Source organism: Blennius ocellaris (assembly GCF_963422515.1).
Source record: "Blennius ocellaris genome assembly, chromosome: 3".
Taxonomy (NCBI): Eukaryota; Metazoa; Chordata; class Actinopteri; order Blenniiformes; family Blenniidae; genus Blennius; species Blennius ocellaris.
This window is the reverse complement of record NC_137652.1, coordinates 9356382-9381003: the sequence shown is the minus strand read 5'-3', so window position 1 is coordinate 9381003 and position 24622 is coordinate 9356382. Positions and strand designations below refer to the sequence as shown.

The 24622-nt window shown below is 41.7% G+C and overlaps 1 protein-coding gene across 1 annotated transcript; it reads right to left on the bottom strand.

Annotated features, from left to right (window-relative positions):
* Positions 1 to 976: 976 nt before the first annotated feature.
* papss1 (3'-phosphoadenosine 5'-phosphosulfate synthase 1) lies at positions 977 to 24299 on the bottom strand. The gene is made up of 12 exons (XM_080521051.1): positions 24057 to 24299; positions 21074 to 21188; positions 20637 to 20872; positions 19421 to 19559; positions 18560 to 18678; positions 18183 to 18296; positions 17881 to 17992; positions 15842 to 16047; positions 9263 to 9398; positions 8673 to 8941; positions 7147 to 7376; positions 977 to 2082 (listed from the first exon to the last, which is right to left on the bottom strand). The coding sequence occupies exons 1-12, from the start codon at positions 24114 to 24116 to the stop codon at positions 1944 to 1946; spliced, it is 1875 nt and encodes a 624-aa protein (XP_080377177.1). The 5' UTR covers positions 24117 to 24299; the 3' UTR covers positions 977 to 1943.
* Between the last annotated feature and the right edge of the window lie 323 nt (positions 24300 to 24622).

The window sequence follows — 24622 nt, the reverse complement described above, 5'->3', positions numbered from 1 at the left end:
TCAGAAAAATTTGCTACATAAAGTTTCTTCAAACTGAATTATTACAAATTACCCAAACTCCTTATAACAAAATGGATCAATATTTAAGTCAAGTATTACTGCAGCTTGTAACAATGAATTACAAAAGGAAAAAAAAACTTCTGTTTCTATAAGTTTAGTGCATTAGTGTTTTTGAAAAGGATATATATTTTTATATATATATATATATATATATATATATACATACACACATCAGGCTCTGCATCTGAAAACACAATCCCACCAAATGTATCCTCCATTTTATAGAGAGAAATAGACCAATTCTTTTGGCACATTGAAAATATATACTGTGTATTCTGCAACCAACATCAAGATGCTACCGAAATGGTACCAGGCAAACACATTACACAGAAAACTGCTCTCAACCGACAGCAAAATTGCTTTCCATATTGAATATAACTATTCTCATGGGTCGTCAAAGTTTGACGACCACTTGCGATCGGACAAGATCTGATGAAAGGTTAAACCAAAAAGTGCTGCTGGCGGGTCTCTTCGTTACATTCAAGAGTTGGATTAGGTGAAATATCCACAGTATTTGTGACAGAGCAACTCCTCAAAGTCCAGATTTAAACCTGCATGTTCCACTTTCGCTGCATCTGGGAGCCAGCTGCAGCACTTTGTATACAGTATGTTTAAGTCTGATTGGGGTCACGCCAAGGTCCGTCTCATTGCATATAAAGCTGATTGACCGACCAAAGGTCCCAACAGGCTGTGCTTCTCAAGCCAGAGAATAGGACTCTGGAGAAGGATTCATCTAAATGACCGGGCGCAATTATTGCAGCTTTAGTGAGTGAAAGATCTAATTACCATTTTTTTTATTTTAATTAAACAAAATTATAAATCCATAATTCAATTGACAAAAACAGACACGTACGTTTGTATTTGTATAGAAAAAGAAGCAAATCATTCTTTTTGCTAAATACATTTATTGGACAAGTAGGATTACAAATCTGATCCCAGAAAACTCCGTCCATCTGATTATACAGGCAAACTCTTACAAATGAAGTAACCACATGGAAAGTATTAGCAACCCATGAAAGTAAAAGTAACAAAACACCAAGGCTGAGCAGGGTTAAAACACAAAAACTACATGCACCACAGTTAAAAAAAAAAAAAAAAAAGGATGTTAGGAGAGAAAAATAATAAGTAAAATAAGATTAATGTACGAGTAAAATAAGTAAGCTTGGAGTTGCATATCTCAGTAAAAACATATTTAATGTTAACAACAGGTGATAAGTAAGCAGATGTGTGCGTTTCCAAATTCAAACAAGACATCCAGTGAAATGACTTTCTGAAGATCAAGGCACTCAACTTATACTTCAAACATCTGCACACCAAATTTTCCGCAGCCACTTACAAGTCAAAGCAACTTGGTCAGAGCCGATTGAGAAGCGTCTCCGATGGACTCAAGCAGCTTCTTGGTTTGTTATTTGGACATTATCGACACACTCACTCGATTATTAAAGCACTGGTCAACAGCACCGTTCATACACTTCACTACGAGACTTGATCTTTAGATTTTCTTCACACACAAGATATCGGAACAGACGGTCATTAAGTTAGTGGAAAAACACACACATCTACTCGGAAAACATTGAAGCTCATTCTCGTTAATTGTAATACGAACCTCTGATTATAATTCAAGATCGGCAAGTTTGGTTAAATAAAAGAACATACAGCTAAAATACGAATGTGACGGGACTAAAAACAAGCGGTGTGAATTGACACTTTTGCGTTAAAGTGACGGATAGAAGCCAGAGTGAGGTTTTTTCTTCTTCTTTCTTTTGGGATAAAAGTCAGTGAATGGTCCCCACATTCATTGTTTGTAACATTGGAAGAAACTTCCGTGTTCCCGTGTTTTCTGGTGTTCGTCTCCTTCGTCTGCATCACAGACTGGGCGGCTCTTATGCCTTCTCCTTCGACTGATAGTATTCTTTCAGCACCTCCCAGGCCTTCTGTGCCATGAAGCCGTTGGGGGGGTTTTCTCCCTCGCGGGCCATCCGACGCATGCGCGTGCCCGAGATGAAGTCGTAATCTTGATGGCTGCAATTAAAAGAAAGGGGGCGAGAAGGGTTTTTGAGTAACAGGCGGGTTTTGATCAGCGCCGTGATGCTGATCCAACGGCGTGGCGGAGACGAGCCGACAAAGGCAGCAACTCCGTTTACAATCAGATGGATGAAAGACTTCTGCAAACACTATGAGGCTCTCGTAATGGCGCCTGGTGACACTTCCCCACCCCGTGGAACGGTGCCCAATGATTGTTTACGTGTGCGAGCGCACCGGTGATTTACATTTCACGTGGTGGACATTTTTTCACAGGGAGAAAATCCTTGGAGATCGCTCTGCGGCAGGAGAGATAATGTCACAATCCAGCAAGCAGCGGCATGTCACAGCAGTGGCGGTTGGAAAGTGAAGCCAGAGTAGCTGTCAACATGGAGCGATCACATTTATGGTATATGGCTGCAATTCTTCTTTTTTTACACAAGACTGCTTTATGGCACACCATGTTGCAACCAATAGGAGCAGCCAAAATCAACAGTCATTCATCCAATGCTTTCATGATTTAAAGTGGCAGTAACTGCTGTTCTTTTGCTACTTTCGGTCAGTGGAAACAAGTTTTGCAGCAAAACACTGACATACCATGAGACTGTTTGTCTACATATCTGATTGAACCGATGGTTCAAACATCTCAAATGAAATGCAACACGCATCTGGAGACCTGCGTCAAAACTACCACCAAGTTATTATTGTGTCTTGCTGCCGAGCAGAACAGTGAAAACATTTGGCGTCCGTGGCCAAAAACAACCTGATGAGAGGAGCTGGAATGAGCCAAACCATCCGAGAGCTGATAGAATAGAATAGAATAATTTATGACAGTCATTTCCAGACTTGAGCGCACCTGAATATAAGCCGCACTCAGCAAATTTAAAAAGAAGAAGAAGAAAGGTCGGATTACGTGATGCACCTGAACGCATCGGTCATGTATCAGCAGCATGAAGCTCACTAACCTGCAGTGTTCAGGCCACAGGGTTCAGAGCGTGTGAACAAAGTAGCGGCCTTTAGTCCGGATATTATGGTAATCCCAGAGGGGAATTCCTTTAAGCTGCTCACCAGGATGTATCGGAGAGGGTGAGAGAAAAATGCTGTTTTAATCTACTGGTCAAAGTTGTTTGAATCATAATTGTTTAGTATTTTCCAGAAATAAACATGCAATACAAATACTTTTTTTTCTATTGAGTAATAACTGATGCTTAAATGACAAATGTCTAAAATAAACTCATTGAGAAACATTTGTTTTGTTATTGATCCACTATCCATTCATCATTTGCACTATTTTATCCAAGGCGGGGTGTCACTGACGGCTACCGATGGGCCAAAAGGAAAAAACTAAAAAGAAAAAAAAAGAAACTCAAATAATGAGAAAAAAAAAATGCCCGGAGTTAGGATTTAATATTGAAGAGTTGACTAGTATTTTCATCGTGTACCATCAGTTGGAGGGCAAACCAGTGATGGACAGGCGAGCACCCTTTGATTTCTCTCTGTGGATGTCTGGGTTTTCTCAGATTTTCTTCCACGGTCCAAAAACATGCATCGGAGGTTCATTTGTATCTAAACTGCCTCCGGGTATAAATCCAAGTATGTGAGACTGTTGGTCCAGTACAGTGAAAACACAGAGGTTGGGTACTCTGCCTTCACCCACACTCGGATCCTGGCAACCATTCCGATAAAAGCTGTAAAGAAGATGGAACGATCGGTTTAAAGTTTCTGCTGTTAAACTAATTGCCTCGATTGCAATGACAATCTTTAACAAACCAAATAAGTCACACTAGTTAAATAGGACCCAATGTATACACGTCTTGACACAATCTGCTGTCAAATGACGACATTTCATTCAGTAATTAATTTACCTACGAAGAATCAGTCCAAACAGCTGACTTCATTCCAGGTTCTGCACATTAACTGGCAGAACAATGACACTGGTGTCAAATTACAAGCCCTTGATGGTGCATGTCAAGAGGCTCTGTGCTGCTGAAACCGAACCTCCTTGGAAGACCAAGGAGACTTTCCAATAATCAAACTCTAAACTCCCCTTGGAAGCATTTTTATATGTGAATATTATATTTGATATATGAAACTTCATGACATGTTTTAAATCACTGGTTTCTTTTCACTGCACACCGAGTTCACCTGCTTATGAGCAACTTCATCTGACGTAAGCAGCCAAGCACAGCCTTCATCGAACCTTCACCATCTTCGTCTTTAAATTACCGACATTACTGTAAAGAAGAAGATGATGAGGAATTCACAGACTCTTGACGCAAGGTGAAGGAGCTCCAGGCCAAATCTTCTAACTGCATTTTGATACTGTGCCAAATTGGAAACCGCTCAGTGTGATCGGAGCCACGCCGCTTCAGAGGAAGACGGAGGGTCACTGCGATGAAGCCGAGCGTTCGTATTCCAACAGAATGCTGGATAATGTGTTTGAGAAGATCAAATACCGAAACTCTGACTGACGGACTGCTGCAAGCTTCAGGAAATCCAGCAGTCTTTAATTCTCTTGGTGGTATTAGCATTAAAATGAAAAATGAAATCAGAATACACATTGGAATTACATTTTTTTGTTTTGTTTTTATAAGCAGTGGTGTAAAATATATGGTCGACGGGTGAGAAGGAAACTCCCAATAATGCTTTGTACTGTGACGTTCAACATTTGTGACATGTGGACATAATCCCACATCCAGCTGTAGTACTGGAAAGCCCACCAGAACCAAAGATGGATTTGTTAGACTAATCTAGTTAGTCGTGCGCCTTTTAATGTTCTTTTAAAAGTGAAAAACTAACGAAACTTTCTCCTTGTTCAGAATCTACATGGATTCAGATCGGATCATAAACCACCTCCTCTGATCCCTTCGTGTCAATAGAAAGGTTAAATCTAATCGCACAGGATTGGCCTTCAATCTGATTATTAGTGATCTGAGCAACGATCTAAGACCAAATGCTGAACAGCTGAATGAAGCAAGATTTTGCAGTTAAAGCTCCCAACCTTGCATGGAACAAAATTACACGAACAAATTCATATTTCTATAATGGGTTTGGCTGCAGAAATCCACAGATACCCGAGATTACACGTGATTTTGTTCATCAGTTTGAAGAGAATCACAAAGACGAATTCAGATTGCACTTTTTAAAAAGGAATTTCAGACTGTTGCAACTGGGTTTGTCAAATAATTTTTTTTTTTTAAATAAAAAAATAAAAAAATAAAAATAAAAAAGCATGTAATGCAAATCCTATTATAATGCACTCATACTACTTTACACTGAAACAAAGGGAGGATTTGTAGTTATGGGTATTTGACGTTGTTATATGTGAAAAATTGTGACGTTTTAAAACTGTACTGTCTGTGGCTTCTGAATACAAAACGAGTGTGACTCAACTTTAGAAGTTGTGATTCCTTGACCTGGTGAATCTGTGTGAAATTATATTACAGATAACAACAGAGCATATCATATCATTAGCCTACTTACTGAACTCGAGCCGGTCCAGTACTTTAGATCATTTCTAATACTATATTCTAATGCTATGATTTAATTTTCATTTGCTTGGGGCTTTTTATTCACATTTTTTTTTCCATCTCACAAATTAAACCTTCTCAACAATAGTCTATGCAGACAAACCCTGGGAACACAATACAATCCAATTTTAATGCTCTGCCCTCTCATGATAAATACACTTTTAATCCAACTGTGAAATTGGTGGCATTTAACGGAAAACAGGTTTTCTCTCTGAAAACTGCAACACAGAGCTCAGCTCGTCGTGCCACTTCAAAGCCAAGGAAAGATTTTTTAAAAATGTTGGTCATATTTTCAAACAGTGCTATTTCCAGCAGCTCTATTGCTTGACTTCAGGCGAGAACTAAATGTCCCTGATCAGCAGTTCACTTCACTTCACGTCACAAGTATGCAACAGGGAACACAAAGCAAATCTTTTGATTAGTCTGGCCACATTTCATTTTCACATTGCTGGCTGAGCGCAGCTACAATTGCATAACCTGACAAAAGAAAAAAGGCAAAGAATTTGCATGATTTTAGTCAGTCATCATGTGCTGTGTCCAGACAGAGACTTTAATTAATGGCAGGTTTCTGTAATTTTGAGCAACATCAAAGCTTACACTAATCCACAAAAAACTTTTAACTCCATAATAAAGAAAAACAATTGGTGTTATTCTTGGCTGGGTATTGTGCTGCAGATAGAAAAGAAAGAAAGAAAGAAAGTGGATCAAAGAGATGTTGTGGAAGCAAGATACGCCGAATGAGAAACCACTTGGAACATGTAATTTCTGCTTAAGCTACCCATTATAATTGGTTTAACGGTATTAATTGCAAAATAAATCTACACGTACGCTTGTGTTCTAATGTAGCGTGAGTGAGCAACGTCTACAAACGATCCACTCCCTTCACAACTATGAAATGTGTACATTTGAGAAGGTTTTATTATTGTTTTATCAAATTTCTCCCCACATTCTCCTTTGCCTGTTGATACGGGTCACTCGCGCTCAAAAACAGATGGCAGAGTTTAGTGAAAAGCTGCTGCAAAATTTAATATTACCCACTCAACAATAACATTTACACAAGACGAGAACTTTGAAAAAAGCTCGGCCAATCCCGACCGACCGCAGCGATTTATCGTTTCACTTGTTACCGTCAGGCTGTCGATTCGGTTTACCTACTTTCAGATCCAACAGGCACAAGAACTCTTTTAGTCCAACCTCAACTGGCCTGTCCATTGAAGTGTCAGCGTGTGTACTGTATGAATGATGTTTTCTTTTATGCATGCTTTACTGCTGGCTGTACCACGAATGGCCCCTCGGGGAAAATCAAGTTTGTGGTCCAATTCAAAAGGTTTTCAGATTTTGGGAACAAATGTGACTTTATCTCCACGTCGTCATTTTACCGCCACTGCGTTCACACAGAATGCCAATCATGATTTATTAATATATTCATCATTAGACAAAACAAAATCATGTCGACCAACAAATATGAATCCAACAGTAAACAAAGTGGAGCTCGCCTTGCAATAATGAGAAAGTGTCAAAAAGGAAGACTTACTTTTTCGGGTCGTAAAAGTCCATCGCCTTTTTGACCTTGTTGTAAGCGGCGACCTTAAATGGTACAATCTCCAACGTGATGAGGCCCGGAGCCATGGTGAGGACCTTGGCGCCGTGAGTGGGCTCGTACAGGTCCTTTCCTGTATCTGGGTGCGGCATGCCTGCAGGATCACGACCCACAATGTAGAAGTTGGCGCCGGCCACCATCCGGGCTCTGCAGTGCCACTGAACCTGCAGGCGAGGAGGAAAGAAAGCTAATTGTTGGCAGCAGAGGAAACGTGGTTCTCACTGCAAGTGATTCACAAGCAGAGGCGTTGGTCTTGAGATTGCAAGTTGATGATAATACTGTAACGAGTGTTGGCTTGAGTCGCAGAGTAACCAATTACACGTGGGTCCCTTCACTGGTCGCCACCACAGCTATTAGTCGGTCAAAACAATTAGTGTTTGATTGCGTACTGTGCTGCTTAACCAATATGTAGCCGCCCGCCACTAATCAAGACTACACGGCGGTCCATCGTTCTCTCATTTGTAAAACCGAGCAGTGGGAAGTTGGGGAAACGTTGCCTCACCATAGCAGTGAGGTTAAGCAGTACTTTCATCTTGAGACTGTTAAACTGAAGATGATCAACAGGCAGGGGGATTTTAGATTACCACAAATGGTCATGAGAGGATAAAGTTTCAGAACATTTGGCAACAAATTCAGATATTCCAGCCTGGTAATTTGCAATCATGTGAATAAAGCTGTAAATGAGACAATCGAGCAACAACAACATGTGCTCTGCAGAGCAACTCACCAAAACGACTGATTAAAATAGTGTTGGATAGGCGAAAGATTTATGAAGCCTGAAAACACAAAACGCTGCTGCAGCGACATTCCACATATCAGAGAAACACAGCTCATTTGGAGATTGTAGTCACTTCAGCATTGATGCACATTTCCGTCCCCGTTTTATATCATTTCCAGATTCACACATGAATACTAAACAGCTACTATTCCTACGGACACTGGCTTCATTAGATCGGTGGCCAGGTAGTTTGCACATTGTATTGAAACATGTTTTAGTACATGACTAGCTCTGACCATGAATGATGAAACTGAAGCCTTCATTTGGCATTCAGACTGAGGCTAGAAGATGTTTCTAAGTGACCAGACAAAGGTTTTTAACTCCTGGGGCTGTGTATGGCCCACAACAAACTCCCATTCAGTTTTACAAATGAAGAAAATTCACTGTCTGCTTGCAATAATTTGCAGCATCACTTTCCTATTATCATAAGTGAAAGATTCCCATCGACACAGCTATGTTCAGTCACATGGAGGAGTTTGTTTATGGGATGAACACACTGAACAGAAAGACTCAGAGGAATCAAAAATCCCTCTCCTGCCATTTGTCACAGTTAAAATAAAAGCATTAGACAATGCTCTTTGTCATAATTCACTGTTGTGTTCTGTACGTTCACCAAAAAATGCCAGTAACACAAACCACAGAAATGTAACTGCAAATATTACTTTTCTGATACAGTATTTACCTCGGTTGGCCCAGCATACATCATTGGTGAGGGGAAAATGGCAACTATGGTGTTGTCTGGGTTGAGGACGCCCTCTTCCAGAACAGCGGCGTGCTGCTTCATCCTCCAGGGCAGCGGCACGTCGTCGTCTTTGGTCCAGCCTCCCAGTGGGTGGAGGAGCAGGACGGGCCGGCGGTAACCTCGCTCGATGAGACGCTTGTGGGTGTCTTGCATAAGAAGAGCGTGGCCGTTGTGGACGGGGTTGCGGAGCTGGAAGGCGAAAACGGCATCTAAGTGAAAGAGAGAGGGACGACTTATTAAACCGTGACCAAACGTTTCTGTGTCCGTCTGTGAAAACGGAAGAAAAGAAGCAGCGTCCACAATCGCTGTGAAAGGCCAAACTTCTGTGTTTCACTCCAAGGTTGAATCAGGACAATGCAATTTTTTTTTTCTCAAGTCAAATCTGAATAAAGTATAACTGGATCAAATAGAGCTAACTACCTGAAGTCCTTCTCATCTACTCTTGATGTTTGCTTGTCTCTTTTTTATTTCTTTCATTACTAATTTCTATTGGACAAAACAGAAACTACAACCCAAACTTGCCAGCATACCTGCATTCATTTCTTTAAACTTCTGTTTGAGCTCAGTGGGAGTGAGACGGTACTGGTCCAGTCCGTCGTTCCAATAGATCCTGTCTAGGACCTGCAGGTCTCCTCCTACCAGCCAATCCCCACTTTCCATCACCATCTGAAACGGAGCCACAGTGATCATGACAGTGAACACAGCTCAGACATAATCCAGCCTAAAGACACCACCGTCCTTAAAAACTTCACCGTGCTGGAAGCCGGCCAGCATGAATTCCAATAAAACCCCCCGAGTTATTACCCAGTTGCAACAGGGACACGGCAGCATAAATCAAACTCTGGATACGTCGTTAAACGGCCGACAAAACTCTGGCGCGCCCGGCCTTCTGCATTTGGTCACAACTGCTAATGTCAGTAACAGTGCAGAGACAAAATCAGATTGTGTTCCAAAATGAAACCTGCTGATGAGCTCATGACCACATCGGAGTGAAATTTTCCCCTCGTGAGCTTCCTCCAACAATGTCACCAGAGTGCGCAGGATCCAGGCAAAGGCTGCTATTGTTTCAGGCAATATCTTCCGCCTGCTTCCCCGCGGCACCTTGGAGACCACAGCTAGAGTTTCTGAAAAGCGCTGGTCTGTGTGATGTTACTGTGATACAAAGTGACAAATTTGTCCAGACCAGGCTGTAAGAGAAGCACGGCTCAAGCGTCGACTGGGAAACCACGGAAGAAGGCCACAAATAAAATAAAAGCAGATCAGTGGGGAGTTAATATGAAAGGAAAAATCCATCTCTGTCACTTATTTTGTTGAGGTGCAATTCATCATATAAATGCCCTTTGATTTTTACAGACTGATTTCTACCTCGGTTGGAAAACTATGCATAAAGATCTGAGGGCTGTCAGGGGCAGAGGTGTCTTTGCAATGTGATCAATAACCCGTTGGCTCTCTTGCGAGAGGTTTTCATGATTCCCTGGTGATTTGTTTCCCTCCACACTCCAGTTCATCCAACCAGTCTACTTTTGGCCTGATAAGAATCATGAAAGATGATGGGCAAGCTCATTCTTTGGACAGATCAGCAACGAAGGCAAGTCAATTTATTTCCCTGAAGAGTGAACGGAAAATCTGATGTCCAAGTCTAAATCAGAGACCCACATGTACGCATGTGCTTTGCTTAACTATTTTAAGTGCCCCGTTTCCACTTCACATGTGAAAAGGGGCCGAGCAAAATAAACAGCTGCCATGGCATGGCTTCCAGTAAAGGGGTCTGCCGCCTGACTGACAGACAGGTAAACAGGAAAAAGTGGATTAACAATGTGTTAAAGAAAGCAACTTGTTCCTGGCTGGAAAGGGACGGGATCAAAAATTTGGAGCAATCGGTGCAGAGGTGTGCTGACGGATTGGCTCCGGTGCAGCGAGTAAATCACACTTATATACACGCGCACGCTTTTAATGAGAGAATCTTTAATCGGAGGACGTTGATCACACACGTTTGGCTGAAACAGATCGAGCAAGACGGTTGCAGAGATACAGAGGACGCGGCACAAAAGCCCACACTGACGAAGCATCAGGTGATGACTTACGATTCCAAGTCAGGGAACTTGCAGTTTATAATGCATCTTCCAAAACATCACTGAGACAGAACAAAGTGAGGCAAATAATTAAAAAAACAAAAACAAAAGATGCATGCTAAAATTGAAAATGACTGCCAACTGAGCTGACACAGCTGCTGTGTGACACTTCACTTCTCCTTCAGCAAAGAGATATAAAGAGAGCCAACATGGGTTACACTCTGCTGGACCCAAGGGAGTGAAATAACTAAATACCACAAAGGTTACTCTTTTGCCAAAGCACAAGTGGCTGAGCAACTGCACTAATCCTGAAAACAATGAGGTTTAAAATTAGCCAGACAGGCAACTTTTCTCAGCAACTCCGTCCTGTTAAGTTAACACAAGCAATCCCCCCCTCCCCACAAAAAGAAAAGAAAAGAAAAGAAAAGAAAAGGAAGCCGGACAGCCATCTTTCTCGCCAAGATCAGGCAGATTCATTCTGGTCCACCAAGGGTCTAATGTCACTTTCCACAGGCTGTGTAGGATCATCTCAGGACATTATCTGGTCTACCTGAGCCCCGCGGCAGTCGAAAGGAGACAGATGGAAACAATTCCTGGGTATATTTGGAGAAGGGCGGGGTGAGCGGAAAGGTGGAAGCTGGCAGCCGAGTGGTACAATCTCAAACACATTTCGGTGGGAGACTGAGGCAAGAGGCGCCGCATCCAAATATAACACCTGCAACACGAGGGTGGACCAAAAAAGATCAAGTGATTACGCTGGGCGTCCTGACAGACTGTGAGAAACCGCTCCACTCCTCCACCTATTCAGTCTTTCCATAAGCAACGTGAAAGGTCCAGCTGGGATCTGTGTTCCATCAGTGCCGGATCCAGGGAGGCAGTTCGCTTTCACATGCAGGGTGTTTATCACGTCGCACTCTGGGACAGACGGACTGGTGCTCTGTAGATGCTGCTCACTATTTTCACCAAGGTCGTGCGACTATATCGCTTGTAACATACAGCGGAGACCCAGAGGTGAAAAAAGACTGGCAAAGTCAAAATAATCTTTACAAACTGAAATATCCTGTTGCATTCTTCTTTTTTTTTTTTTGCTGTTTTTAATTAACTATTAACTATTACAACTATTGTGCGTTAAGAAGTAGCAACACTTTTTTGGCTGCAACTTTACTTTGTTTTTCCCTTTTAATGAATTATAATACAATATTGTTCATATTTGTGTATGGTTTTCATTATGCTAGTTTAAACTGTAAGAATACACTACAACTGACTAAAAATTATATTATTTGGTTCAATAAGAGCCGTTTAATTTTTACATTATTATACTTCCTATACCACATAAAAAGAATATGCATCCGTGATACATTATTCCCTTTAGCTCCCACCTGAACAGTTATAGTTTCTCTGTGTTGACTCAGGATAGTTAGGGAACAGTTTTCATAATCGATCCAGAAAACACATTTCAGAGAAGGATAAACTTGTAAAAAATATTCCTTTTCTGTTTGTTTATGGGACATTACTTCGGACTTTGAGACACAAAATCATGCGCGTGAAATTCTCATTGTAAGAGAAATAAAGCTGGTGTTAATTTAAATAATGAATCAAAGGGTAAACACATAGAAGCAGAAATGCTGTGTGTATGACCATAAAAGAAATGTATTTGGTTCTAAAGGTTTGGTAAAATGTATATTTGACCCCCATCTCTGCTTTCGTCAAGCAAAAAAACAAAAACAAAACAAAACACAGAAAAACAAATGGTGTGATAAAGCTCCAATTTTCCAGACACATGGCAGTAAAAGAGGCACAGCTCTGAGGAAGAAAAAACTCAAACAAGACCAAAAAGAAGTGGAACACTGAAGTTAAAGAAGAAATAAACCCATTCATGTCACTTATTCATTGTCATGTCATTTATCATGCGAATGCTCTTTGATATCCACACTTTACAAATAGACTGATTTCAGTTTGATCTGGCAAACTGCATCTGAAAATGTGAAGTCTGTCAGCAGCAGAGGTGTCTACGTGATGTGATCAATATCCATTTGGCTCTGATGCGAGATGTTTTCAAAATCTTTTTGTAGTTTGTTTTCCACGGGCTGATTGATCCAACCTGTCCACTGCTGGCCTGATGAGGGTCATGAAAGATCCTTAACAGTCACATTCTTTGAAGAGACCAACAGACACAATCTACCTCCCTCGCATATGTGCACGGAAGATTAAACGTCTCCTTGGATAAGATAAAAGGAAAAGTTCAACGTGAACATACATCCTCTGCTTGACCATTTAGGGTCTCCAAAAAAATGTCCATGGAGGGAAAACAGCCATCACATTGGTGCCGATTGGCGACAACAAAATGTCCTCCTGCCTTGCATTAAAACATAAATCGACCTTATTGAGGCCAACATCAATATTTTATTAAGAAAATAAGGCACTGAACAGTCGACCTTCCTACGTCAGTATTTCACATCTTCCCACAGCGACACTTTTTAAATAAACGAGGGAAACTTATACGACGGTTAACTGGCTGAAAAAGAGGAAGTTTACAGTGTGGTAATGATGGATAGCAGTGTGCGAAATGTTACACTAAGAGATCCCCATGCTACACTTTACATTTAATGTCTGGGCTCACTTTGGCTTTTACAAAACAGCCGAAATGATCTTTGTCGACAACGACCACTGGATATGAAAGCTCTGACTTTAAATGGCAACGCAGGGCTTGATTTAAAGCAGCGGTTCTCAAAAGTTGTACAGTGCGTCCCACCCGAGTTAAACGTCGAGCTACGAGAGGACCATCGCTCTGACGGCCCCGAACATACGGCAGTGGAAGTTCACCCAATCAGCTATAGAGAGCGACACTTGGGAGTAAAAATCAAACAATAACAGCAACAAACAATAAAAAGCAACAACAGACACTTAAACTCCTCCTCACAAGGTGAAGCACCTCTTAATCCCTCTTAAATACAGCAGGCCCAAACAATAAGAACAGCTGTTTTATGTGAAATTAACAAATTATAGTTGAATAGTAGTATGAATTACATGTTGCAATTAAGTTTGGTAATATGAATAGAATAGAATAGAACTTTATTCCTCCCCAGGGGGAAACACAAATATATATATATATATATATATATATATTAATAACATTTCTGAATTAATTAAATCAAAAAAGAAATATACAAGACGTTCTTCCAAGTATCACTACAGCCATATAAATACAGATTCGGACTAAATAAGACGAAATAATTTGCTGCATTTTTAATTGCAACAAAATTCAAATGGTGAGACAGTATGCAGAAAATCAATTCCTTCTATCCGTGGTGCATTTCACTTTAGTTAGCACCAGGTAGTCGCTCACAATTGCAGTCATTTTGAAACTGTGCTTACGGTTCTCTGCAAGTCTTAACATTTCTGATTCTGGAAAAACACAATGAATTATATTTTAAAAAGGTCTTAATATGCTTAAACCCTGAACACCGAGTCGGGTGAACTTTTACACTCCGAGATCCCCAGATAATAAAGGCCCCTTTTTCAATAATTGCTAATGTTATAGTCAATTGCTATACAAATTAGATACAAACTAATACTCAATACAGCCAAGGTAAGAAAGGCCAAACGAGAAAAGCTGTTCCAGCCTTTTGCATTTGTTTGTGATTGATCCAGACAGGAGGTGGTGAAAGTACAACAGATAGTTGCCTTCACATATTACAGATGGACTTGGAAGGGCCATGTGTCTTGTGTTACTGTTAAATGCGGCTTTTTATTGGACTTTTTCGAAATAACGGGTGGAAAAGGCACTTCCACATGTAACAAACAAATGCTCATCAGGTGCTCATATGGCGTATTGGCACTAACATTTTGTTATGAGCCTTAAAATGCATATTTGCTTCAGTAAAAATGTTCAAATAATTGTAATTTAAAGGCTGAGGAAGGGGAGGGGTTAATTTTATTGGAACATTTTGGAATTCATAAATTAGTCACTATACGCATGAGAGAATGTTGTTCAGCCTTTCATCTCAGCCCGTCACCTCCTTCCATTAAACTGATAGACTGAAGTGACAAGCAAAAATTATCAATAAACCATTACTTTTTTCTTCTTACAATTAAATATTGTTACAAATACAGTATGGATGTTTGTCCAACGTGTCCTCTACCATCACTCATGGCAACCCGGTATTGGCATCAGCACCCTGCTACCCTGAGTTGGATAAAACTGTATATAAGATAGCGATTTTTATATTTTATACAACCCTCTTGCAATATATAGCTGTCTATACAATGTGTTGTAACTGAGCGGTTTCAGTCGTCTGCTGTGACTCTGGATGACTGTGTTGCACAATATCTGACTGACAGCATTGTGAAATTCACAGATGACACAACAGTTAGTGGATTTATAACTAATAACACTGGGGAGACTTATAGGGATGAAGTGAGGAACACAAACATGTGGTGTCACTGAAACAATCTGTCTCTCATTATAGAGAGGACTAAAGAGCTTATTAGCAGCTTTGGGAGAAGTACGAAACGATACAAAAACCCGTTTTTATCAACAAAACTCCCGTCTCAATTTTTTTTTTCACAAGTTCTTATTCATATAATCTTCAGATTTTTCTCCTGGGCTCTTCACAGCTGCTGTGTCACCCAGAAAGACTTTTTTCTTGACATTTCTCAAGAAATTTGACACACCAGTATAAAAACCAATCTTTATGACGAGATGCCTCGCAGTATAATTTGACGACATTATATCACATGCTCACACACCCCTGATGAGGACAGTCAAAACAGCATTTATAGTCATCTATAACCGTGGAAATGTTGATTGTACCACTGACACCGGACACCAGTTACCCAGCAGTCTCTTCTCTTACCTCCGTTGAGAAAAGCAGTTTTCCAAGTATCGAAGGCTGTGAGCCTCAGAATAAGAGCTTAAATAAAAGGACGGGAAAATGCTATTCTATAGCTAAAAGCTGGTTTTAATTCATATCAACTATAAGCAGCTCCACTTCGTAGTCTCCAACCCAGCAGGCGCTCGTCATCTCAGACACTCACCTTGATGTAGGGGTGGTCTTTGCAGGTGGTGCCCCACTGCCGGGCGCAGCGCTCTTCTTTTCGGTGTTCATAAAACTCGGGGTTGCGCAGGATGGCCACTCGTCTGCCTTCATACACGAGAGCCATCGCCGTCACGCCATCCAAACGCTCTTTATCGACAGTTGACACCGGCAGCACAACGGGCACCGAGAGGTTGATGACACCACCTACGGGACGAGGAGGCAAGGTGTTGTCAAGTCAGTCAGAAATAGAGAGAGCGGAGAGCTTTTATAATAATTTGCTGTGATAATTCGACAAAGGGATTCTGAGCTGTAATTGGTTTTCAAAAGGCACCAAAGCAGAGAGCTACACTTTAAAATATTAATGAGCAATGTTGGATTTCGACTCGATGTATTGCAGAACAATGTTGGAGCAGCTTTTCACTGTTACATTATTTAATACAAATCCATTCCAACCTCATGATCGGTTCTAATCATCTCAAATGAAATTGGATTTGTCTTGCTGTGATGCACTATGGAACTAAGACGAGGCATTAAAACACAGGCTGTGGTGTGTACAGATGACGTCTGTGAAAGACATCAGCTTAACCTTCCTCGTAAAGCATTATGTTAAACACTTTCAGGCTAAATGTGGAATATACAGCAAAACCACAGGCAGCAGTGAGTCTTTAAGGCTCCAGTTTTAGAGGTAAGAAAAGAAAGTTGCAGTTGAGCGACACTGGAGTTTGACCTTTTCTTCTTTCATGATGTGATACGTGTCATGACGGTGAGCTCTCGGTGAATTCAATTTGCCGTCCAGGTTGATGAAAACCCAGAAAGCAGCACGCTTTTCACATCACATCAGATTGAACACAGCGAAGACAGGAGAGGGGGGGGACCCCCTCCCAGCCCGGACCCTCGCCTGGTCCCCCCCCCCCCCCCCCCCCCCTGTCACAGCGGTGAGCGCACAGCTGCTTCCAATAAAACGCAAACGTAAAGCTGCCAAACGTCTGAACGGAGGAGACGCAATCTTTGATTTTGGCTTTCTGTTTATTTTTGCTGGCTATTTGATTAGTGAAACATGCAGTTTTACGCTCCCCAACTGGCTTTAGCATCCCGGTGTGGGCGATCAATGCTTGACTGTCTGGAAGGAAGTGAAAATAGACAAATGGCAGCGTGCGATGTCAATCAATACCAAAGCTTCTTCCTCTGTGACTCACAAGGAAGTGAATCATGGCTATTTGTGTAAATATTATCAGTAAACGGTTGTGTGCCTTCGATGTTTTTTTTTTCTTCCCTTCATTTGTTATATTTCGCTGTCAAAAAAGAAAAACTAAAGACAAGAATTTTTTGCTTTCATCCCTGTGTTTTAAAAACTTTCAGTGTAGAAAAAATTTCCTTGACAGCAATATATAACAGGTAACAGTAACTAGATTTACGGTGATTACAGAATATAAGTGACTGATTACAAACAAGAGCATTAGTGACTGCAGGGGGGCAACGTGGTAATAACTCGATAAAACATTTTATTCCAGAAATCTGCATGTTGGTCAGCCACACAAGTAACTATCAATTACAATTACTTAAGATGAGCCATCAATTACTTCAAACTAAGGGATTACGTGAACTTCTTACTCATTCTTTTTTCATTTAATTCAAAAATGATGGGAGCGAAAGCATGAAGGAACACGCTAAAATGTATAATTAACACATCTAGCCATCTTCTATACTACTTTACCAAATTTAGGTTAACAAGGGACTTGATCAAGCTCAGGGGAGTTAACCAAACAAAAGCAACCAGGAACAGGTTGACTGATATGGCATCATTGGGAAGGAAATATTTAAAGATTATTAATTTTGCCTCATAAAACTTTGAGTAGATTTTCAGCAAGAAACGGTACTGGAGTACTAATAAATACACAATAATGCCCCAACCAACAGAAAAGCGCCCTGATCTGATTCAATTTGTGAGTACTTAGCTCCACCTAGTGTTGTTCTTTTGACAGTAACATTTTTAAGAGATAAAGTGAAAAAACGACATGATTGTTCTCAGTTTCTTACCATCCAGCAGACAGTCAAAATGAAGACACTGCAAAAACTCTCTCTCGCTCATGAAGCCGTTCAGAGGAGTGGCCCAGCCTTCAGCCAACACTTGCACCCACTGCATGTCCACCTGAGGAGAGCGCAGACACACAGGGCAGATCAATTCCCGATCAACAATAGAAGGTTCCAATCAATCGATCAGTAGATGGATGCAGATCGTAGCCGTATCAGGGGATAAACAGAAGCTCAGTACAAGCTCAGGACACAATATATGTGAGCATTATCATCATATTTAGCACGCCTTGCTAAAAGATGATCACCTTTCCGATCTGTACAGCAGGAAGCGTCTCTGCGTCGGCCTTTGCCAGGTCCAGCTTGTTCTCCTGCACGTACAACTCTTTCACTTCATAAGAGGCATCGACGGGAACTATATCCTGCAAAAACAAAGGACAACCATATAGAACAAATAAAGAAAAAAAAAACACAATAAAGTTTGTATTTTTGAGACGCTGACAAATGTTTACATTTCACAGTGGCTTTAATGAAAGGATGAACACAGAGGCATCAACAGCTATGCAAATCAGATGCATGCCTGCCCCCTAGTGGCCAACAGAGAGAAAAAGCAACAACACTTGTGAACTGAAGCGCAATGAACGCAACGAACTAATGAAAAGAAAAAACACTTTTCACTTCTTACCCTTTCTTGAAGCAGATCAATAAGCTGCTGTATGCACTCATTCACACTGCACGAGTCGGTCTTCAGCACCAGCTCTGGAGCCTCGGGTTTCTCATACCCCGAGTCGATCCCAGTGAAACCTGATCAAATGGGACGTTTTTGGTTTGTTTGGGGTTTTTTTTTTTTTCACTTGAAAATACAAAACGCCAGCGCAATGGGTCAATGAAATTATCTTTAAACCACTTCAAAATACCACAGTTTTCATAGTTTTGAATTGTAAATCGGAAATATACAACTGCTTAGTCACTGTGGTTGTAAACTATGCAATTAGTAATTAATTTTGTACCCGTGCATACTAATTAAGCACAAATGTCAACGACAATAGCCACTCAGGCAGAAGACAAACAAAAGTGGTCATTTAAAACAATTCCCAAATATTTGACAGAAGTAAATATTTCCAATACAATTGTTATTATTATGAAGTGGGCATTTAAAGTTGAGCATTTCAAACAAGCAACAGGATGAAAAGAAAGCTAAAAGGCGACTCTACTCTATAGAGACGATACAAAACAAACTGTGTTGCACTACAAAGTGCTTCCTTGACCAGAGCGCTTGTTGACGAGAACCACGTGAAGATATGACATACAACAGATCACGAGCACAAAGCAGACTGTTGCTCGTCTTGCTTCACTACAGTGGCTGAACGCAAACTTGGAATCAATTACAATCCAAACTGCACACTTTTTGAATTCAGCACAAAGCCCGAGAGCAAAATGAATTACGAGCCACTCTCTGCTGGTCTGAAGGTTAAAGACGACTGCTTCAAGTTTTTAATTCACACCGTAAAACAGATCAAATAAAGAGACGTAAATTGTAGTCTACCTCTTATCTCCCCCGCTCTGGCTCTCTTGTAGAGCCCCTTCACATCTCTCTGTTCACATACGTCCAGCGGAGCATCCACAAAAACCTCAAAGAAAGGTAGACCTGCAGCTTCGTGGATCTTCCTGGCATTGAGGCGATCCTGAGAGGGAGGAAGAGAAGAGAGAGAGAGAGAGAATGACCATGCAGCATGTGGTTCATGACTTCATCACAGGTAATCTTGAATAGTAAGACAGCCAGACAGTGAAGGCAAAAACAAATGCAATATGTATAATCCAGAAGTATAAGTATGACTCTTTTCTCTCCTTTTTTAATATTTAAAACTTCAAACTTTGAAAAGAGAGCACAAGACATTGTATCCCTCCTTTAGAAACAATCACTTTGCATCAGGACGTATTGTTGGGGCTGGCTTCAATCATGGCTTTACTAGGATGGAAACGGAATGACAGCAGTAAGACAGTAAAGTAGTACTTGGGTTCTACCAACGAGAGTGAAGTAGCACTTGGTGGACATTAGGACGACAGCAGACGTTTTTTGCTCAACAGGACACAGCAGCAGTTAGTACAGTGGTAGTTCCAGCAGTCGACAATGACACTTTCCCCGGGGGAGATCAGTTACAATTGAAGTGGCTGTTTGTCTTTAAAAGAAGTTAAACTTCAAACATCAAAAGGTCCCCGACGCAACGAGGGTATTTGGTTTACGCAGGCAAAAGATCGCTGTCCACACAAAGCCATCGAGTTTCCTCTTATTTTGCAATAAAACAAAGGAGCTATTGTTTCCTGCTGCCTCTGATGAAGAACTATAGACCGCCCCGGTGCATGCTGGTCCTATGCCTGCCAGCAACCTAAATAAACTTTAGGTGGCCATAGTATTATCTAATCTTCCCCATAAATAATATATCACTTAACCTGAAGGAAAAAAATACACAAATAATAAAGCTAAACAAATAAATATCTAAATGATTACATGAAGCAAATTAAATAGTTTAAAAAAAAAATACAAAAATGACGACTAAATGGCTCCTTGAACAATAATCAGCTGGTCGACCATCGTGAACGCACCAGATCGGTAATGCAAGCTAACTTCCAAACAGTCTGAAGCGAAGCAGCTTAAATCCAGACAGACTTTGGTTCACGATCTCTGCTGGACTGAACTTTAACAGGCCGCGCATCTGCTTCTCCTGTTTACCTGCTGACACCGTCTTCATAGAGCCACTCACCCTGCTGTAGGGGGAGATGAAGCTGGCGATGCAGACCAGGCCAGCATCAGCGAAAAGCCGGGCCACCTCAGCAATGCGCCTGATGTTCTCCTCACGGTCCTCCGGGCTGAAGCCCAGGTTTTTGTTCAGCCCCTGGCGGATGTTGTCCCCGTCCAGGCTGTAGCAGGGGATCCCATGACACACGAGGTACTCCTCCAGAGCCATGCTCACCGTGGTCTTCCCCGCACCAGAGAAACCTTAAAACAACATTAGAAAAGACATAAGTAGTGTCCGACATTCCCGCTTTCCAGCTTTAAGAGAAACAAAGGCATGTTGGAGATGAGATAAAAAAAAAAAAAAAAAGCTGGAAGTATGGAAGTAATGGAAACTATGAAATGACCCGAATGAATTCATTCAAGCCACAATATGCTTGATTTTAGTAACATGTCATCACTTACCAGTGAGCCAGACGGTGCATCCTCTGAATCCTCCCCTGGTGCCCACAACCTGCCCACGCTTTTTCCTGCTCACATGATGAGCTTGATAGGTGACATTAGTTGCCCGTTGCATTCCCTGAAGAAAAAAAAAAAAGCATATCGAGAGTATTCAGCCCACGACTGGACCAATATCCAACAAAATATTCAACAAAAACTAACAAACGTGATCATACCAACTGAACTTTCATCTCACAAGACAAATGCTTTTTTTTTTTTTTTTTTTTTTAAACATAAGTGGAAACGACAGCCCTTGTTGAATTAAAAACTAAAGACCAGCAGTGCAACCGCCGCAGAAATTTCCAAAATAGACAACCTCCAACAGGGCCCCTCCAGTGTCAGATGTTTGTACCCTGCTCCATTCCATCCAAGCCACCTTACTTGGTACAAGTATTGGATCTATTTACATTAAGGAAAAAGATGTACAGAGCCACAGGCTCTCAAAAAAGTAGGAACATCGTCATCGCCCCCTTGAGACTGGTTTCTCTGTAGATCATTAACTGCCTGCATCCAATTATCAAATGTCAGTTGCACAAACCTGAAGTTCTAAAATACATTTCGAATCATAGAGATTCTCATTTTAGCCAAATTCTCTGTATTTTATGTTGAAATTCATTGCATAAACACACCAAGTCACATCACGAGGACAGTTGCTCTGAGTACGTGCGCAGGGAGTGTCATATGAGATCACCTGTAGGAACAAGCAGAGCTTGTTTTCTGCATTCTACTTCGGGAGAAACAATGAACCAACACAGGAAAGGAACTGCCATCTTATTATGAAGACTACACAGTTGATCAACAGCCAATACCTACATGATGTGCTGCAGGGAAGCGTACTCATGTTAGAAACCAGTACATTTTTTAATCTGTCCTCAGTCCATATTGATAAACGGCAGATTAAATAGTAAAGACAACAAAAACTGCAGCTCTTAAGAAATGAAAAAAATATACACAAAATCCAAATGACCTGCTAAAACTACAGAAATAAATTCAAAAGAGCCGATCAAAATAGGTAATAGACTAATTCCCACCTACAATACAAATTAATTTGACATCAAGTACCTTTATAACAAGGAAATGGAAACATGTTTGCCACATCAATCACTTAAAATACAGAAATACACTAAAATACAGAGCAAAACAATATAGTAGGTTGAGAACATGTCAGGAAGTTGCACAGTGGAGCAGTGGTTGGTGCTCTTGCCTCATGGCAGGAGGATCATGGGCTCAAAAAACTGGCTGGGCCTTTCTGTGTGGAGTCTGAGCGTTAATTAGTGATCGGTATGAATGTGAGGTTATCCGTCTGTCTGTGCTTTGCCCTGTGATGGCCTTGTGACCCGACCCGGTGTGCCCTGTCCTCTCCTATAGATAGCTTGGATTGGCTCCCTTGACCCTGCACAGGATAAAGTAGTGGAGAAGCTGGATGGATGCAAAAACATGTAAGACAAAACAAAAAGCTCCACAACATTCAAGTGAGGGCAAGATATCGTTAAGGGGGGTCATGTTATACAGCTTTTCAACACATTCAAATGGATCTTGTTGGTCAAAAAAAAACATTGTATTGAAAGGTTATTGCCCCAAATCCAGCTTTTTCTTGATTTTCATCTATTTGAATATTGCTGCATTTTAGCAAATTTAGCTGCATTCATAATCTGCTGTGTCTGTGTGAGCTGGACTGGCTCCACCTGCCCATCTTGGGAAGAGGAGGAAGTACTTCCTCTCATGGTGCCATGTGCCAGGGCAGAGCTGCCTAAAGGCACAGTTCCACAGCACTTATGGACACGGAGCGTGACGGGGTTTTTCGCGTGGTCTGACTGAAAAGTTGTGGATGGTACGGAAAGAACCCGCGATCGCCGGGTTCGATTTTCTGCTACCCTTCCACTGAGGTGCAGAGCACCCAGGAACGGGTCTCTGAGGAGGACCGAAATCGCCGCCGTCTGCTGATTGGTTAACTGGGTTTATTGAAATGTCGGTGTGCGACACAACACCGCGGCCTTTTAACAAGGTGTTGTGTCGCTCCTCCCGGGAACAGGAGGAGGAGATTCAACAGGAGCTGGAAGCTGCTGTTCACAATGAGAAAGTTGAAGCCAGCCGCTTCCACGTTCTTTGCTCGACGTCTCCGAGTCGTTCACAACCCCTCCTACATTTTTACCATACTTGCTGTTGTGGGACCACGACAAGAGTTGATCCTCAGTCCCCTTTGCTGTACCATAACCTCCTGCTCCAAGGCTTAATTCTGGGAGGGTCAAAGGGAGGGCCTACCTTGATTGTGAGTGGCTGAACCTGATGACACTATAAAAGGCTTGTTTTCTGATTCGCTCATTGGAGCACATAATTTATAAAAATTGAAACAAGCCAGGGAGAGAGAGGACAGGCTTGCTTCACTTCTGGGGTGTCATTCCCAGGTATGGGGACGTATAATATGCAAAATCCACTTCATGACACCTTTAAAGGAAATACCTGACAGGCAGGTAAAAGAGATTAAGTTAAAGACAAATAAAACTATAAAAAGCGTCTCTTAAACAAGTGATCCATACATTATATACCCTAATATTACAGTTATGCAGTTGTGTAAATATTTCAGATAATAACTAACAAGTAAAGGACGAATTTGTCCAAGAGGGAAAGCGCGGACGTTTCGAGCGTCAACCCCACTTTGGTGACAAAAATGTTGGAACTGCTACGAACAACGTTGCCACGAGTGCAAAAGCTGCAGCAAGTGTAAAAGCACAAAGCTCGTCATTGATACGAGCCATTAAGTAGTTAGCTCGCTCCTCCTGTTAGCTTTAACTGGAGCTGGTGTCCACTGCGCCAATGAAAGAGACGATGGACTCTGCCAACATGTTCGTTAGTTGACCCCACTGGATGGAAGGCAATAAACCGATGTGTGTGTGTGTGGGGTGTGTGTGTGTGTGTGTGGGGGGGGGGGGGGACGGAGAAAACTCACCCAGCTCTCGGCGGCGTTGCTGAGCTTCGGCTTCTTATGCGAGTTGCCATGCGTCTCCATGTCTGCAGACGAAGAGCGGCTGGTCCAAACCTCCTGCTTTCAAGAAGCACAGCGGCGGGGGAAAGTCACCAAACCAACCCGGTGTCCGTTAGCAGGTGGTGGCGTGCGGCTTGGCGTCGTTGACGCGGGGACGCTGGGTGAAGGGAGGCAGTGCAGCCTGGCGCCGTGCAGCCTCAGCCTCAGCCTGGCTCGTCAACCAGGAAAAGATCCGGCCGCGACGTCGTGACGTCATCGGATATTGGTGACGCATTTCCTGGAACTGCGAAAAAAATTTTATGTTCTATCCATTTTTGCCGTGTGCGTGTGTGTGTGTGTGTGTGTGTGTGTGTGTGTGTGTGTGTGTGTGTGTGTGTGTGTGTGTGTGTGTGTGTGTGTGTGTGTGTGAGAGAGAGAGAGAGAGAGATAGAAACATTTGGATATTTTGTGGGCGTATTTGCAAAAAATTTTTTTTTACTCACATTTAGAAAGGTACATTAAAAATATTTTATTTTTATTTTTAAGTGAAC

Excerpts from the sequence above, each read along its gene's own strand:
- papss1 (XM_080521051.1), bottom strand. The coding sequence starts at position 24,116 with ATGGAGACGCATGGCAACTCGCATAAGAAGCCGAAGCTCAGCAACGCC. Across the intron at positions 21,189-24,056 it reads GCAACGCCGCCGAGAGCTGG|GGAATGCAACGGGCAACTAA; the intron begins GTGAGTTTTCTC and ends TTTTTTCTTCAG. Across the intron at positions 9,399-15,841 it reads AAGACCACCCCTACATCAAG|ATGGTGATGGAAAGTGGGGA; the intron begins GTGAGTGTCTGA and ends GCTCCGTTTCAG.